This window comes from Neoarius graeffei, chromosome 28 (assembly GCF_027579695.1).
Source record: "Neoarius graeffei isolate fNeoGra1 chromosome 28, fNeoGra1.pri, whole genome shotgun sequence".
Lineage (NCBI taxonomy): Eukaryota > Metazoa > Chordata > Actinopteri > Siluriformes > Ariidae > Neoarius > Neoarius graeffei.
In genome coordinates, this window is record NC_083596.1 from 52,160,756 (window position 1) to 52,179,399 (window position 18,644).

The 18,644-nt window shown below is 41.5% G+C and overlaps 1 protein-coding gene across 1 annotated transcript in view; it reads right to left on the reverse strand.

The window, feature by feature from the left end:
- efnb1 (ephrin-B1) overlaps positions 1-17,670 on the reverse strand; it is a 125,137-nt gene extending 107,467 nt beyond the window's left edge. The window contains exon 1 of the mRNA XM_060912428.1: positions 16,248-17,670. Coding sequence (XP_060768411.1) covers positions 16,248-16,366 — 119 coding nt within the window. The 5' untranslated portion in view covers positions 16,367-17,670. The remainder of the gene's footprint in view (positions 1-16,247) is intronic.
- Positions 17,671-18,644: the final 974 nt, after the last annotated feature.

Here is an 18,644-nt window from a genome sequence, read left to right on the forward strand (position 1 = left end):
CTCAATACTTGGTTGGGGCTCCTTTACCATGAATTACTGTATCAATGCGGTGTGGCATGGAGGTGATCAGCATGTGGCACTGCTGAGGTGTTATTGAAGCCCAGGTTGCTTTGATAGTGGCCTTCAGCGCATCTGTATTTTTGGGTCGGGTGTTTCTCATCTTCCTCTTGAAAATACCCCATAGATTCTCTATGGGGTTCAGGTCAGGCAAGTTGGCTGGCCAATCAAACACAGTAATATCATGGTCAGCAAACCATTTGGTAGTAGTTTTGGCACTGTGGGTAGGTGCTAAGTCCTGCTGGAAAAGGAAATCAGCATCTCCAAAAAGCTCGTCAGCAGATGGAAGCATGAAGTGCTCTAAAATCTCCTGGTAGATGGCTGTGTTGACTTTGGACTTGATAAAATACAGTGGACCAACACCAGCAGATGACATGGCACCCCAAATCATCACAGACTGTGGAAACTTCACACTGGGCTTCAAACACCTTGGACTCTGTGCCTCTCCACTCTTCCTCCAGACTCTAGAACTGTGATTTCCAAATTAAATGCAAAATGTACTTTCATCTGAAAAGAGGACTTTGGACCACTGAGCAACAGTCCATTTCTTTCTCTCCTTAGCCCAGATAAGACACTTCTGACATTGTCTCTGGCTCAGGAGTAGCTTGATATTAGGAATGTGAAAGTTGTATCCCCTTTCTTGAAGATGTCTGTTTGTGATGGGTCTTGATACACTGACCCCAGCCTCAGTCCACTCCTTGTGAAGCTCTCCCAACTTCTTGAATCAACTTTTCTTGACAATCCTCTCAAGACTGCGGCCATCCCTGTTGCTTGTGCACCTTTTCCAGCCACCCTTTTCAGCAATGACCTTTTGTGGCTTACCCTCCTTGTGGAGGGCATCAGTGATCATCTTCTGGACAACAGTCAAGTCAGCAGTCTTCCCCATGATTGTGGTTGTGTGTACTGAACTAGACCGAGAGATACACTGTGTTCATACTGTTTTACTCAAACTCGAAATGAAATATTCTAATATTTTGAGATGGGTTTTTTTTATGTTTTTGTACTGTATGCCATACTGATTACAATTAAAATAGAAAAATGCTTGGAACATTTTAGTTTATGTGTAATGAGTCTATAACATATAACAATTTTTGAGATGCACTAGTATATATATATATATATATATATATATATATATATATATATATATATATATATATACAGTGGTGCTTGAAAGTTTGTGAACCCTTCAGAATTTTCTATATTTCTGCATAAATATGACCTAAAACATCATCAGATTTTCACACAAGTCCTAAAAGTAGATAAAGAGAACCCAGTTAAACAAATGAGACAAAAATATTATACTTGGTCATTTATTCATTGAGGAAAATGATCCAATATTACATATCTGTGAGTGGCAAAAGTATGTGAACCTTTGCTTTCGGTATCTGGTGTGACCCCCTTGTGCAGCAATGACTGCAGCTAAATATTTCCGGTAACTGTTGATCAGTCCTGCACACTGGCTTGAAGGAATTTTAGCCCATTCCTCCATACAGAACAGCTTCAACTCTGGGATGTTGGTGGGTTTCCTCACATGAACTGCTTGCTTCAGGTCCTTCCACAACATTTCCATTGGATTAAGGTCAGGACTTTAACTTGGCCATTCCAAAACATTAACTTTATTCTTCTTTAACCATTCTTTGGTAGAACGACTTGTGTGCTTAGGGTCGTTGTCTTGCTGCATGACCCACCTTCTCTTGAGATTCAGTTCATGGACAGATGTCCTGACATTTTCCTTTAGAATTCGCTGGTATAATTCAGAATTCATTGTTCCATCAATGATGGCAAGCCGTCCTGGCCCAGATGCAGCAAAACAGGCCCGAACCATGATACTACCACCAACATGTTTCACAGATGGGATAAGGTTCTTATGCTGGAATGCAGTGTTTTCCTTTCTCCAAACATAACACTTCTCATTTAAACCAAATAGTTCTATTTTGGTCTCATCCATCCACAAAATATTTTTCCAATAGCCTTCTGGCTTGTCCACGTGATCTTTAACAAACTGCAGACAAGCAGCAATGTTCTTTTTGGAGAGCAGTGGCTTTCTCCTTGCAACCCTGCCATGCACACCATTGTTGTTCAGTGTTCTTCTGATGGTGGACTCATGAACATTAACATTAGCCAATGTGAGAGAGGCCTTCAGTTGCTTAGAAGTTACCCTGGGGTCCTTTGTGACCTCGCCGACTATTACACGCCTTGCTCTTGGAGTGATCTTTGTTGGTCGACCACTCCTGGGGAGGGTAACAATGGCCTTGAATTTCCTCCATTTGTACACAATCTGTCTGACTGTGGATTGGTGGAGTCCAAACTCTTTAGAGATGGTTTTGTAACCTTTTCCAGCCTGATGAGCATCAACAACACTTTTTCTGAGGTCCTCAGAAATCTCCTTTGTTCATGCCATGATACACTTCCACAAACATGTGTTGTGAAGATCAGACTTTGATAGATCCCTGTTCTTTAAATAAAACAGGGTGCCCACTCACACCTGATTGTCATCCCACTGATTGAAAACACCTGACTCTAATTTCACCTTCAAATTAACTGCTAATCCTAGAGGTTCACATACTTTTGCCACTCACAGATATGTAATATTGGATCATTTTCCTCAATAAATAAATGACCAAGTATAATATTTTTGTCTCATTTGTTTAACTGGGTTCTCTTTATCTACTTTTAGGACTTGTGTGAAAATCTGATGATGTTTTAGGTCATATTTATGCAGAAATACAGAAAATTCTAAAGGGTTCACAAACTTTCAAGCACCACTGTGTATATATATATATATATATATATATATATATATATATATATATATATATATATATATATCAGTGGCGGCTGGTAGTCTTTCAAACAGGGGAGGCTGGTCGGTTACGATATTTCCAGATTTTAAAAGAAAAAACACATCAATTTTGCCCATACTCTTGCCTCTGATCTGGCTGATTGTTGGCAGCGTCACAAACTGTGAAATAACAGGTTCTTTTGGCCCATTAGCCTACTGTCCAATATACATGATGGTGGTGTTGGGGGGGGGTATATATTAACATTTTATATTTTAAAATTGTGGCATGTTGTTTAAAAATTGACCTCGGCTGTGTTTTTGTTTAAAAATGTTTTCCAAATTGTAGCTGTGTTTAATTCATATCCAGAAAAACATATATTCCAATATAATATACTCAGCATAAACATTTTAAATAGATTCTATATTTTTGGTCCATCCATGACATATTACTAAAGTAGCCTATTTACTGTTGTTGATGTGGGTCACTTGCTGTTAGCCAATTCACTTTCTCGTACCAGGAGAGCTGAAAGGAACGAGTATTATTCCCTACCTTTTTCACCAAGTCAATTTGAGGCGTTGGTCTACCCTGCTCTTTAATTTTAATTTTTTCCTCGAAAGGAAGACTGGCAAATAGCTTCACCAAAATTAAATCAGCAATGCTTGGCATCCGTGTGCAGCTTTCTTGCTAGCTGACTAGCCCCCTCAAGTTCAAGTTCAGTCACTCAAATAAACGAAATTTCTGGAACTAAGATAGCAAACTTGACAACACTATATTTACACTTTATTTACAATGAAAATATATACAAACTAAAAAAGCTGGTAGAAACCGTATGTAATGAATGAAATCGAAATGTAAGCCGATCTCTTACAATACACCACAGCACTTGCGAATCCGCATGGGACTGAACTGATGTTGCCAGATACTGCTGACGTTATCCAGCCCAAAATATGTTCAAAACCAGCCAAAATGCACTTAAAACCGCCCTATTGGGCGGTAAACCTACCAATCTGGCAACACTGTACCGCTGCCTGTCTATAGTTGAAATGAGCTGTCAATCAAAGAAAATATCTGGCCGCTTTCACCAATCACCAGTCTCCTCGCGGAAACTGCCATGTCCCTCCCATGTGAGGCTCGGAGTCCATGAGCGGGCGTTTTCGCAGTATTTGTCCAATAACCGTCTTGCATTTTGAGATTGAAAAGCGCAGAGCTCCCAAATGCCGTTGAAGTCCACTGAGGCTGGGAGTCCGTGAGACTTCATGGGCGGGCGTTTTCGCAGTATTTGTCCAATAATCGTCTTGCATTTTGAGATCGACAAGCACATAGCTCCCAATCCACTGAGGCTGGGCTGCATCGCGCTGTCACGAGGGGGAAAAACTCACGCACACATTAGGCGAACTGGGGAAAGTTATAACGGAATGATTTCGCACTGTAGTTGGGTTGAGCACATATATTTATATGATTCTGGATCTGAAATAGCAATGTTATAAGGTCGGCTATAACATAAGCCTAGCACAATTCATCCTACACGATGTTCGTCATTTTTAGAGGAGGCTGAGCCTCCCTCGTTGTCTTAGAGCAATCGCCCATGATATGTATATATATTTACTTTTAAATTTACATAAAGACAGTTCTGGCTCTCGTAAGCACTTCAGTGAATCACTGAATCACTGACTCCCATCTTCTGCAGCATTTGTTGAGGAAAATTATACATGTGATTCACTGAATCACATCCTTTCAGCTCCTGTTTTATTTGTTCAGGAGAATCATACACACAAATCACTGACTTACTGAATCACACACAGTACATTAAGCTCCTGCGCATCAGTTCAGCATGAACCTGTATCTGATTGACTGAATCACAAAATCACAGAATCATATAATTTCAGTTCCTGTAGTATAGGTTCAGGAGCAGGGCTTTCCCCAAAGCGTGGATAGACGGCACTCCGCCGCACTGTCATTTGCACACTAAAAAAAAAAAATCCAATACCATAAATTGAACAATGCAGAGTACTTTCCGCACCTAAATATCTTCTATTCTCCTCTGAAAATGAGTAACAACTATAAAAATAGGAAGATATTGTAATATATTGGTCTAGACCTGGGCTATTCAATTGGCGGCCCTCGAGGCTATTTGTACCGGCCCTTTAAGTCATGTAAACAAGAGCGCTCTAAGAGCACAATATCCCCCTCCGGCAACTTGGCCATAACTCTGATAAAATGTGACTGAATTGAACAAAACTGCAATCTGGGTATTACCGACATATAACAAAAAATCCTGTCAAGTTTGGTGAAATTCCTCCACAAATTGTGAGAGGAGTTGATTTCAGAAGAACGTACACCCTCATGAAATTGTCAAACTACAAGTTATTTAATCAAGGGTCAAAATTCTGGTAAAATTTCCACAAACTAAATTAAATCGTAATATTCATATTACTGTCATATAACAAGGCCTTTTGCCAAGTTTCAAGAAATTCCTCCAAAAACTGCGAGAGGAGTTGATTTCAGAAGGTGAGCACTCTTTCCGGGACAGACAGACGGAAATCGCAATGACATAATCCCCCTTCGGGCCTTTCAGCCAGCGGGGGATAAAAAGCGAGAAGTTGATTCAGAAAGCAGGCAGTTAAACAGTGACTGGACAGGGAAGGACCTTTTCTTTGTCAATGTTGACGGAGAGTTTGCAGTGAAAGCGAAGGACCTGGTAACGTCATTAAATGAAGCGTCTTTACAACTCAAACTCATTGACATTCAGTGATCAGATGACCTGCGACAGTCATTACAGCCGGCAGGTTCTGAAAAGTTTTGGACTCATGATGACAGCCACGAGAAATTCCCTCCTTCAAGGGGTCTTGCTCTTTTTATCCTCACTGTGTTTGGCAGGACTTACACATGTGAACCGTCATTCTCACACATGAATGCCATTAAAAGTAATAACCACGCCTCCCTCACTGCCCACAACCTGCACCACTGCGTGTGTACTGCCCCGACCACACGCACACCTGACTTCACTGCTCCTGCTAAATCGAAAAAAATGTCATTTCTCTCATTAGATGGCAAATGTTGGCTGATTTTGAAATGTTTGATGAAATTTCAATAGAGTTACTTTGCCTTGATAAAACACTGCACTGACGTGTTGCCGTATGATTCCCCAGAGGAAACCATCAACTCTTAAACAGTCTTATCTTTGTCTTTCAGAAACAAATCAGCTCTTACACTGAGCTCAATCTCTCTCTCTCTCTCTCTCTCTCTCTCTCGCTCCTAAATGGATTTTTGGAGAAACAGATCAGAATTCAGTAAGATCTTATTTATTTATTTCTGTGAGACAAAGACAAGACTGTAGTCAGCAGTAATATTTCCCTCTGGGTCATTCCTTACTATACACTCGTCTTTTTTTGTTTTTTATACAGTTGTGTGCAATTAAGTCTTCGTTAAATGAGTGAAATTGTAAATGTGCCCTGACTCACCTGGACTGATTCCCTCACGTGCCGTTTAAATGTAGAAAGGCTTGGGCTTTTGTCTTTAAACAGTACAATGCACTGATGTTGTTACAAAATACAATCTATATCAGAACTTCTACGTTGTTGTTGTACTTTACTGTATCTGTTAATGTGATTACTCATATTTCAAGTGGTATTTCTCAGGCCCCTTATTTGGGATACTTTTCATGAACTGGCCCTCAATACAAACTAATTGAATAGCCCTGGTCTCGACTATCCTGGGACTCGACCCGGAAGTGAAAATAAAGGGTTTCGTTGCGTGCACTGACTGCCATTCACAACCAGACATAAAACCACATTCTTGGCGCTGGTCACTCGATGGCGCTGTTGTGTGATTTGACCTTGATTCTGTTCCTGGCATCCTGGAATTGGACAGTGAAGAGGCATGCTACGAAGTGTTTTCATTTCACATCTAATTTTGCCCTTTAAATTTTACCCCTCTGCATATTTGACAAGGTAAAAAACAGCAAATTTAATCATGTTGAATTGACTCAGCCTGAGACGCCACCAGAGTGCACCATTTGAAGTCTCTAATTTCAATATTTTCTGGAGGAACATGTCCCCAGGCCCCCCTGGCAGCCTTCGGGGCTCCACATCAGTAGCACCGCTCTGATATTTTTTTCTGGGGAAAGCCGTGAGGAGAATCGTGTACATCTGAATCACTGAATCACATATTCAGCTCTTCTGGGGTTCATTCCTGAGTGTCACTTTTGGCAACTTTTTGGCACTTTGGCAGCTGTGCCCCTGGTGTTGACTATTTAGTGCACTATGTGCAGTTTGGAACGCGGCCAGAGCTCTCGTGGTGAGCATTAAAGATTCAGCGTGATTGCTAATCACTTAGCCAGCAAGCTAATGATGCTAAACAACACATAATGCACATAAGTGAACTCTGAAACGCTATGTAGTGCAGCAGTGTGATTTAGGACGGAGTCTGTGTGTACAATGACGCTGTGATGTGGACTATGGAACGGAACAGAAACTCATCCTAACACACACACACACACACACACACACACACACACGGATCAGTATGAAAGGCCGTGGGCAGCGGAACAAAACCCACTTCACACACACTCCTCAGGAATTCCTTTATTGTGTAAACGTGGTCTAAGACGCCTGGAGAGGGGGTAGTGTGTGTGTGTGTGTGTGTGTGTGTGTGTGTAGCAGAATGCCTTAAAGGCACATGCCCTCGTTTTCTCTATGAAAATTCACGGCTCGACTCATCAGATTCTCGACCTTTAATAAGATTCAAATAAATTTTTCTTCTTTAACTTTCTTTCTCTTTGTTCTCTTTCTTTCATCTTCTTTTTGTGGGCGATCCATCATTTTACTTTCTCATGACTGTCTTTTGTTTATTCACTTTTCCTTTTTTCTCTTACTTTCTTTATTCCTCCATCCATCCAATCTCACTTTCTTTATTCCTCTTTTAATTTCTCTGTTTCTTTTCCCATCTGGCTCTTTCTTTCTTTCTTTCTTTCTTTCTTTCTTTCTTTCTTTCTTCCTTTCTTTCTCACTAACTCTGTATGGATCAGCAGGTAGCTGGTGTAATGACAAACTACCGTGTGTGTGTGTGTGTGTGTGTGTGTGTGTGTGTGTGTCCAGGCCCTGCTATTCTACCAACTGAAGTTAATCTCCTTGCTGTCACACCCGATTAGAACACAACTGATCACACACACACACACACACACACACACACACACACACACACACGAAAGCAGTCTGTTATCGTCAGTAAACTCCAGTATCACCATCACCAGTCAATATTTTCTAACACACACACACACACACACACACACACACACACACAGATAGCTGTTATCATAAGTGATACACTCTGAACACACACACCTGCTCTTTGCAATGCATACACACTCCATGCAGGTCAAAGGGCACTGACTGGTGCACATGATGTCATTAATTTCCTGTTTAAAGGCCATTTGGTGTGAGAGAGACTCCGCCCCCTGAGGTTATGTGACCACAGCACAGCAAACAACACTGTGGGCGTGTCCCAAACCACACACCCAACTCACTACAACACACAGGTGCCCTCAAACACCACAAGCGTGAGCTATTTCAATAACTCATTCACACACACACACACACTCTCTCTCTCTCTCTCTCTCCCCAGACCTGGAGATTAATTTATTATTTGAATAATAGAAAAAACCCTGCCCTGTGATGACCTGGCGACTTGTCTACTTGTCCGCCTTTCGCCCGTAGTCAGCTGGGATAGGCTCCAGCTCGCCTGCGACCCTGTAGAACAGGATAAAGCGGCTACAGATAATGAGATGAGAAAAAACCCTGATACTGTATGTAGGCTTGTGTGTGTGTGTGTGTGTGTGTGTGTGTGTGTGTGTGTGTGTGTGTGTGTGTGTGTTCATGAGGTTCTAAGATTCCACTCACAACTCTGTCGGTTCTGGTTCTTGGCTGTTGATGTATTTCCGTTAGTGAGGTCATGCTGTGTGTAATTACACTAATTTAACTGCTGTCATTTAAACATAACTGCACAGAGCACCTCACACACACACACACACACACACACACACACACACACACACACACACACACACACCAATATACACCACCTACTGCCTCACTCTGTGTGTGTGTTGTGATTAGAGGGGTGGAGGTGATTACACACATTTATAGCATCATAAACAGGAATGAGAGCTCAGACACAGAGTCTCCCGTGGATTTAACACACACACACACACACACACACACACGACCAACAGACATTTCATTCTTTTGGTTTATATGTGTTATTCGTGTGTCTTTCTTCCCAACCTGTGTGTGTGTGTGTGTGTGTGTGTGTGTGTGTGTGTGTGTGTGTGTGTGTGTGTGAGAGAAACTCTTAGTTCTCTCTCTCTCCCACTCTGACTCAGTGTCTCTCGCCCACTCCACTCACTTCCAAAATAAGTGCCCTAATTTTAGTGCCCTATCTTTCCACTGCTGTCTGAAAGAGACAGCCGCCCTCCACGCGCACACACACACCTTTTTCAGTCCCATGATTTTTGTCATATTTCATATGTATGACTGTAAAGTAACAGTAGAAAATAAAACCTGCACAGAGAGGCGAAACACAGACCTGAGGGCGGAGTTTGATCACAGCTGGAGGATATGACATCATACAATACGATACAAATATATGATACAATACAATCTGATATGTTACGATACAATAAACAACATAATTTGACACAATATCACTGTGATCAGTTACATCTTAAATATCGCGGGTATTGTCATCTATTTTTTATTCAGTGGGATTAGATTACACCCCAAATTCCAAACAAAAGTTATGACACTGTAAAATATAAATAAAAGCAGAATGTGATGAAATGCAAATCTTGGAAACCCTTTATTTCATTGAAAATAGTACAAAGACAACAAATCAAATGTTGAAACTGAGAAATTTTATTGTTTATTGAAAAATATTTGCTCATTTTGAATTTGATTCAGCAACATGTTTCAGAAAAGTTGGGACGCGGCGTGTTTACCACTGTGCTGCATCACCTCTACTTTTACCAACACTCTGTAAACATTTGGGAACTGAGGAGACCAATTGCTGTAGTTTTGAAAGAGAAATGTTGTCTCATTCTTGCCTGATATACAATTTCAGTTGCTCAATAGTTTGGGGTCTCCTTTGTCCTATTTTATGCTTCATAATGCACCAAATGTTTTAAATGAGAGACAGATCTGGACTGCAGCAGGCCAGTTTAGCACCTGGACTCTTTTACTACAGAGCCATGCAGTTGTAATTTGTGCAGAAAGTGGTTTGGCGTTGTCTTGCTGAAAGAAGGAAGGCCTTCCTTGAAAAAGATTTTGTCTGGATGGCAGCATGTTGCTCTGAAACGTGTTTATATCGTTCAGCATTAATGATGCCTTCCCAGATGTACAAGCTCCTCATGTCATGTGCACTAACGCCCCCTTATACCATCACAGATGCTGAATGCTTTTGAACTGTGCGCTGATAACACGCCAATTGGTCCCTCTCCTCTTTAGCCTGGAGGACGTGGGGTCCATGATTTCTAAAAATAATTTTTTGATTCGTAAGACCTCGGGACAGTTTTCCACTTCGCCTCAGTCCATTGTAAAAGAGCTTGGGCCCAGAGAAGGGGGCGGGGTTTCTGGATATTGTTCATATCTGGTTTTAACTTGCATGTGTGGATGCAGTAATGAAGTGTTTTCACAGACGATGGTTTTCTGAAGTGTTCCTGAGCCCATACAGTGATTTCCACTACAGACACGTGTCTGCTTTTAATGCAGTGTCTCCTGAGGGCCTGAAGATCACAGGCATCCAGTGTCAGTTTTCAGCCTTGTCTCTCACATACAGAGATTTCTCCAGATTCTCTGAATCCTTTAATGATATTATGGACCATAGATGATGTGATCCACAAATTTGTGCAGTTTTACATTGAGGAACGTTATTCTTAAATTGTTGCACTGTTTGCCCACGCAGTCTTTCACAGAGCGGTGAACCCCACCCCATCTTTACTTCTGAGAGACTCCGCCTCTCTGGGATGCTCTTTTTATACCCAATCATCTTACTCACCTGCTGACAATCAACCAAATTAGTTTTTTTAGCATTACACAACTTTTTCAGTCTTTTGTCACCCCTGTCCCAACTTTTCTGAAACTTGTTGCTGACATCAAATTCAAAATGAGCAAATATTTTTCAAAAAACAATAAAATTTCTATTTCAACATGTGATTTGTTGTCTTTGTACTATTTTCAGTGAAATATCGGGTTTCTATCATTTGTAAATCTTCACATTCTGTTATTTACAATTTTTTAGAAGCCGGGTTGTAGATTAGATGCAGCTGATCTGGGGTTCATAGTGTATCGCGACTAACACTGAAACGTTTCTTCAAGTTTATTAAAATCACTCGAGCTTTTGATTCTTTTCAGTTTAAAGTTATTTATTTTTGTATTATTTGTGATGTAAAGTTTTGTTTTTTTCTGTGGAAATGTCTTCAAGTTTAGAGATATGATGTTTTTGTCATATTGTGCGAACATCAACAAGAATCTAATCTAACAATCTCATGCAGATATAAATCTGATCCACAGTCCGTGTGTGTGCAGGGAGAGTGTGAACTGAGTCCTGAGAAATGCAACAGCAGTGTCACTTTCTCAAGCTTTCTGCAGAAAATTAACCCTTTCAGAGCCCCTGAGGGGAACGCTGCTCAAAAATAACACAGCACATACATGAGCCTTTTCTGCTTTCGCAAGTTTTTTATACACGTGCTTTGTTGTTGTTGTTGTTGTTGTTGTTGTTGCTGTTTTTCCCTCCAGCGTTTCCATGTCAATGTTTTATACAATAACATTCGAGTGATTCGAGGTGTCAGTGTGTACATATTTCACCTTCACAAAACTCACTGCAAACAACAAACAATAACAAGTGCTAATATGTTTAGCTTAGCATGTGTAGCGATAGACACCTCGCTAATGTTCTCGTACAGAGCCAGTTTAGCTTAGCGAGTTAGCGTCACAGAGATAACCCGCTCATTGCAGAGAACCGTGTGGTTCGTCTGCTGCGAAACGTCTTCTTCAGAGATCAGGATCTTTTGTAATGAAGTAAAATAGAATAATTTGCTGTGATTTCTGTCGCATCCTACAGAGCAGCTCCCTGAAGACGCACCGAGAGAAGCTTCTCGAGTTCAGAGAGAAAGCTTCTGTTTAATCCCTCAAGTAGACCCCGAGCTAAATCCCACACGACTCACCATCACACCGATATAGCGCAGACGTCTGTTATTCTACACACACAGAGTTACTCTGTAAACAAACATTAAGGAAGCTGAGAAAACACACACCAAATGGTGTGACCTCACACACACACACACACACACACACACATATGCATCAGTATTTTGGCACCTGCTGGATTGTTTTACAAGATGTTTATTGACGTCACAACCCCACAATACACGCGCGCGCGCACACACACACACACACACACACACACTGAGCTTCCAGCTGCTTCATCTCTCTTTCTCAGGTTCTGAGTCTGCAGTGTGTGTGTGTGTGTGTGTGTGTGTGTGTGTGTGTGTGTGTGTGAGAGACAGCTGTCCTCTTAAAGCCTTTATTGTGTCCTTATGGGAGATGATTGTGTAATTCAGAGCTCTGACAGCAGTGCAGCTGCAAATCACAGGTTTATTTATAAGTAACGCTCTCGCTCTGATACATTATGGTTTCTATAGTAACGGCTCAGTCACAGGGCGTGTCCAGTGGAGCTCCACTGATAATAAACAGATTAAATATGTGTGGAATCACTGATTTGTTGAAGTTTTCTAAAAGGAAGGAGAAATGATGTGTCTGTGTCGTTTCTGTAAGGAGTCTCCAGTGTGAGTGCTGTGTAACAGTCAGAGCTGGAACTGTAAGTTCTCTGACGTCTTCAGGACCGAGGAGTTTACACTTCTGTACAGTTTCTCAGGAACACGATGGAACAAGCTGCGATTTTATTTTTTGTCTGATTAAGTTCAGGAGAGAGAATAAAGAGAGTCTGCTGAGGGAACGAGTGTTTATAGCTGCTATAACGGCAGTGACAACAGGAACTCACTCGGTAAATGTAACTATAAACGGAGAAAAGTGTGTTTTATGTCGATAAAGATTTTTATTTCGTGATGAAGGAAACAGACGGTCAGTCGGTGACGTTGTGGAGATGAGAGGAGCTCAGACGCTCTCACACTATTTATTTGTTTGTGTAGGTCAGTAGGCGGTGATTATGTAAATGATAAAAGACACTTCTTGACTAACTTTAACAATTTCCTAATCACTTTCACTAACACACTGTGATGCTCTCAAGCACACACACACACGTTATAACCAGTCTGAGTACAACAGGATTAAACTCGCCTCATTCCTTCTGTGGAATTTTATTAAATTTAAACACACACACACACACACTCTCACTCTCTCTCTCTTACTTTCCTCTAAGGTATTTATAAGATGCCACATCACTGAATCACAAGTGGTTTTATTTAACACACACTTTGTCCAAACTCGCTCTGTGTGTGTGTGTGTGTGTGTGTGTGTGTGTGTGTGTGTGTGTGTGTGTGTGTGTGTGTGTGTGTGAGAGAGAGACTTGAGGGTTGTGAAATCTTTCTGTGTGTGTTATAGTGTAGTTAAGTTACAACTATACAAAACAATAATAATAATAATCATAATAATAGGTGTATAAATTATGTTTCTGTGCTCTGATGTCGTTTCACAGCAGACAGTAAAAGTTCCCAAAGTTTAAATCAGTGAAGTCGTTCTGAATGTAAACACGAGACGAGACATCACATCAGATCTGATTTTACTGTTCAGAGTTTTGAGGCTGAAATCTGACAATATTTTACAGTAAGATAAAAGTGTTAATGTTGTAAACGAGAGACGACTGAAACAATTTTACTTTTCTGATATCAAGACTGAACTCCTGAGTACGAGGACAAACTGAACACTGATCCTCCTCCACACCGCCTTCTTTATAAACTCCTCCACTTTACAATTAGCTTTAACTTCAAACTCTTCTCACTTCAGCTCCTGAACTCACTCACATTATAATCCACACAATAACATTCCAGTACCAGTACCAGTACCAGTACCTCCCTCAGAATCAGATCTATATCATCAACCCTAATCAAAGAAAATAAACAGTCAAGTCTCTTTACAGTGAAACGTCTCTAAATAATTCACTTCTTTCACAAACCCAATTCCAAACTGGAACAGAACCCCACCGCCGCTTTCTCCCATCACTCCCAGTCATTTTGCTGAGACTCATCCTGGTACCGGTGATGGTGATGGGTATTGGGTCAGTGCTGTCTGTAAAAGTCTTGACACTCATTAATTAATTTAATTTGTAAACGTAAATGTAATTCCTTATGAAATGTCTCTGAAAGAGCTCAGTAACCGTTACATCGTGTCTCAGTGTGAACAATTTCCACTAAACGTCTCGCGTCCAGACAAAAGAGGAACAAAGAGAGTTTTATATCAATCTGATATAAATCTGGATGAATTCGTATTTAAATATGATGTGTGTTTTATGCAGATTTACTTTTTACACACACACACACACTTCTCTCTGAACTGCTCCACTGGATCTCATTTTTTTCTCTTATTTAATTTTCTTTAGAATTTCTGTAGAATTATTTCTTCTAAACTTCTTTCAAAATAAAAGTGTATTCAGAGTTCAACAAAGTGAGATTTATGAAAAATAAGTTTTGTGCGTGTGTGTGTGTGTGTGTGTGTGTGTGTGTGTGTATTACACTATTATGAAACAGAACATTTAATAATATCTAAAATATAAAATCTAATAAGCATTTAATGAAATTAAAGACAAACAAAAAGGAAAAGACGAGTTAAAGGAAATAAAGTTCAGTGTTAATAAAGTTTTAATGTCAGTAAAGTGTGCGATGATCATGACATGAACGATCAGATCAGTTCGACATCACACTGATAACACACACACAGGTTCGGGGCCCTAACTGTAGTGTCCACTTCATCTCTCTCTTTCACACACACACAGAAGTGAGAAAATGATTTTAGTCAGTGAGATGTGTGTGTGTGTGTGTGTGTGTGTGTGTGTGTGTGTGTGTGTGTAAGTTTAAAGAGCTGCAACTGTGACTTCAGCACAAAGATATTCAAACACACACACACACACACACACACACACACACACACACACACACTGTAACATGTCTCATTAAGAAAATGTTTAGGTCTGACTTTAGAATAATGCAGAATGCGTCTGTCCCAAATATTAAACAAAAAAATTTTAATGGTTTTGGATTTTATCACCACAACACTATTAATTTATTTTTTGTTTATTTTGGTTTTACTTCAGTAACTGACACAAACAAATTAAACAAGACTAATAAAATGTACAAACCTTAAAACTCATGAACTGGAACACAAACACAAAGTGAGTGATGCTGGAGAGTGTGTGTATGAGTGTGTGTGTGTGTGTGTGTGTGTGTGTGTGTGTGTGATATCACAGTTTATTATATCATCAGTTTAACACACAATCACACGTATAATTTTGTTCACTATTTATTACACTATTTAGTGCCCTACATAGGGAACATGAAGCTGAGTCCTTTGTTGAGTGTTTAGTGCACTACAGTTAGTGTCCCCTGTATTTAGTGCACTACAGTTAGTGTCCTGTGTCTGTAGTGCACTACAGTTAGTGTCCTGTGTCTGTAGTGCACTCTGTAGTGTATTCAGTGTCTGTAGTTTGCTTGCTTCTGTTCAATCCTTAAATCACTCCCTACAGGATATAAAACATTTTTTTCACTATGTAGTGCACTTATCAAGGGAACAAGACTCTCACTAATACACACACAGTGGCCTTTACTTCATACACACACTACTGTAGTGTGTGTGTGTGTGTGTGTGTGTGTTCAGAGGTTTTTCTCTTTTCCTTTTTCTATTCATCCCTTTTTTACTTCTTTTCTCTGAATTTTTCATCTCGTTTTATTTCTTTTTATTCTTTCAGTCTTTTCTCATTCTCTCATTTTCTTACTTCTCTTATTTTTTCTCTCATTATTACTTATTTCTTTTTCCTTTTTGTTCACTTTTTCACTGATGAATTTTATTCTCTCTCTCTCTGTTCTTGTTCTTTCCTTTTTGATCCTTTCCTTTGTCCTCTTTTCTTCTCCCTTCATCACTTATTTCTGTAATTTTCTCTCATCTTTCCTCTGTTTTGTTTATTCTTTTAATCTCTGGGTTTTTTTTTACTTCATCTCTCTTTTATTCTCTTTTTCATCTGTTCCTTTTTCTTCCTTTTCTTCTTTTCAGTGTTTTGTTTCTGGAGTTTTCGCTGATATTTTATTTTCTCTTTTTCTTATTCTCTTGTTTGACTTTTGTACACACACACACACACTCACACACTCACACACACACACACACTCACACACACACACACACTTACTTGGAGTTGTTTGAGCTCCAGATGACGGACTCGAGCGCTTTGGCCTGCAGCGCGGTGACCCGCAGCAGCACCGCGAGGATCCACAGCGGGACTGTCCCACTGCACACACCACCGTCCATCTTCTCTCTCTGTCTCTCACACACACACACACACACACACACACACACACTGTCTCTCTCTCACACACACACACACACACACACACACACTGTCTCTCTCTCACACAGCTTAAACCCGATCTGATGATGAAGAGGATGATGATGATACCATCCGGTCCCGCGCGCACCACACGGTCAGTGAAGAAGAAAAGTTTCCTGAAATCCCGCTTGCTGAACTCCTGCAGAGAAACTGCTGTCCCGGTCCGAGCCGCGGTACCGGAGGCGGTGTTACACCCGCTTTATTCCACACATGTTCCAGGGCACCGAACCCGTCCGAGCCCTCAGCACCGCCGGCTCACTGGGAGTTGGGTTATTCAGAGCCGCTCGCTGGGAGTTGGGTTATTCAGAGCCGCTCGCTGGGAGTTGGGTTATTCAGAGCCGCTCACTGGGAGTTGGGTTATTCAGAGCCGGTCGCTGGGAGTTGGGTTATTCAGAGCCGCTCGCTGGGAGTTGGGTTATTCAGAGCCGCTCGCTGGGAGTTGGGTTATTCAGAGCCGCTCGCTGGGAGTTGGGTTATTCAGAGCCGGTCGCTGGGAGTTGGGTTATTCAGAGCCGGTCGCTGGGAGTTGGGTTATTCAGAGCCGGTCGCTGGGAGTTGGGTTATTCAGAGCCGCTCGCTGGGAGGATTTTATTCACAGCTGGAGAGAAAAACAAAAAACACTCAGCTGCAGTTTCCCCGAAGCTCTAAACTGCGCGCGCGCCGCTCCAACCGGGCTGCGCTGCGCCTCGCGCTCTCCTGCGCTCCCACAGCCTCATTTCCTCACGCGCACATCACCCAGATCCATGCAGCGCGCGCGGATCAACACACACACACACACACACACACACACACACACACACACACTCTTACATGCACATACACACACTCTTACACACACTCTTACACACACACACACTCTTACACACACACACTCTTACACACACTCTTACACACACTCTTACACACACACACTCTTACACACACTCTTACACACACACACACTCTTACACACACACACTCTTACACACACTCTTACACTCTTACACACACTCTTACACACACACACTCTTACACACACACACACACACACTCTTACACACACGCGACATCCAGAGCGCGCATATCCTCGCGCACCACATTCAGTGCAGCTCCTCTGCTTTAAATGCGTCCTCTGTCCGGTAACGGTCCGGTCCCGCGCGCGCGCACTCACTCACTCACTCATCCACACTCACGCGCTCCGAGCGTCTGCTATTGTGCGACACGCGGCTGTGGACTGGTGCAGGCGCTTCTCTCACACACACACACACACGCCCCGCCCACAGCACCCCTCACACCAATCACAGTAGCCAGTAGAGCTCCTCCTGCTCCTGGTTGCCAGGTGGAGTGGAACTCCACAGCTCAGGTGTGCTCAGGTTCCTCCTGGTTCAGCTGCAGGAACCTGAACTCATCCAGCTGTGTTCCACTGACAAGGTGCCGGTGCTGAATATACAACCAGTTCCTCACATTTCAACTGAATAAAGGCTGGTGCCGGGACGGAAAAGCACCACTGACTTCCATCTCAAAGCTGGAACTGCTGATGTCAGAGCCTGTGGGAGGAGCTACTCCAGGAACTTCACCACCATTTTGATAAAACATGAGTGAAATCAGAAATCACTACCATCAAAGGCAAGATATAATGACTTTAAAAGTAAATTTATAAACAGTACAGAAGATGTGTTCCATCTGTGAATGTTACTCCAGACCTGGGAAGGACATGAGAAGAAGAAGAAGAAGAAGAAGAAGAAGAAGAAGAAGTCTCATTCCTTTCAACTTCAGTTATTATTATTTTATTTGTCTTTTTACATCAAAACATAAAAATATAAAATGACAGGTGTAGTGTCTCTGAATGTGATAAAGAGAAAAAAAATCCAAGCTCTGTGTGTGTGTGTGGGGGGGGGGGGGGGTGCCCCTCTACCCCAGCCATCTGCACTTGAAGAGCCTGGAGTTTTTCTTTACCACATCCAAAGACAAATGTTACCATGGTAACTAACACAGACTAATACTAAAACTAAAATAAGAACTAACACCAACTCCAACTCTAAAACTAACACTAACTCTAATATTCAAACTAACTCTAAAACTAATCTGTGGTTGGTAGAAGAGAGCAACTGGACTTGCTTGAAGATTCTTGAAAACGTTTCGCCTCTCATCCGAAAGGCTTCCTCAGTTCTGTCAGACTAATAGGGAGTATCAGGTATTTCTCCTCTCATGGATCATCAT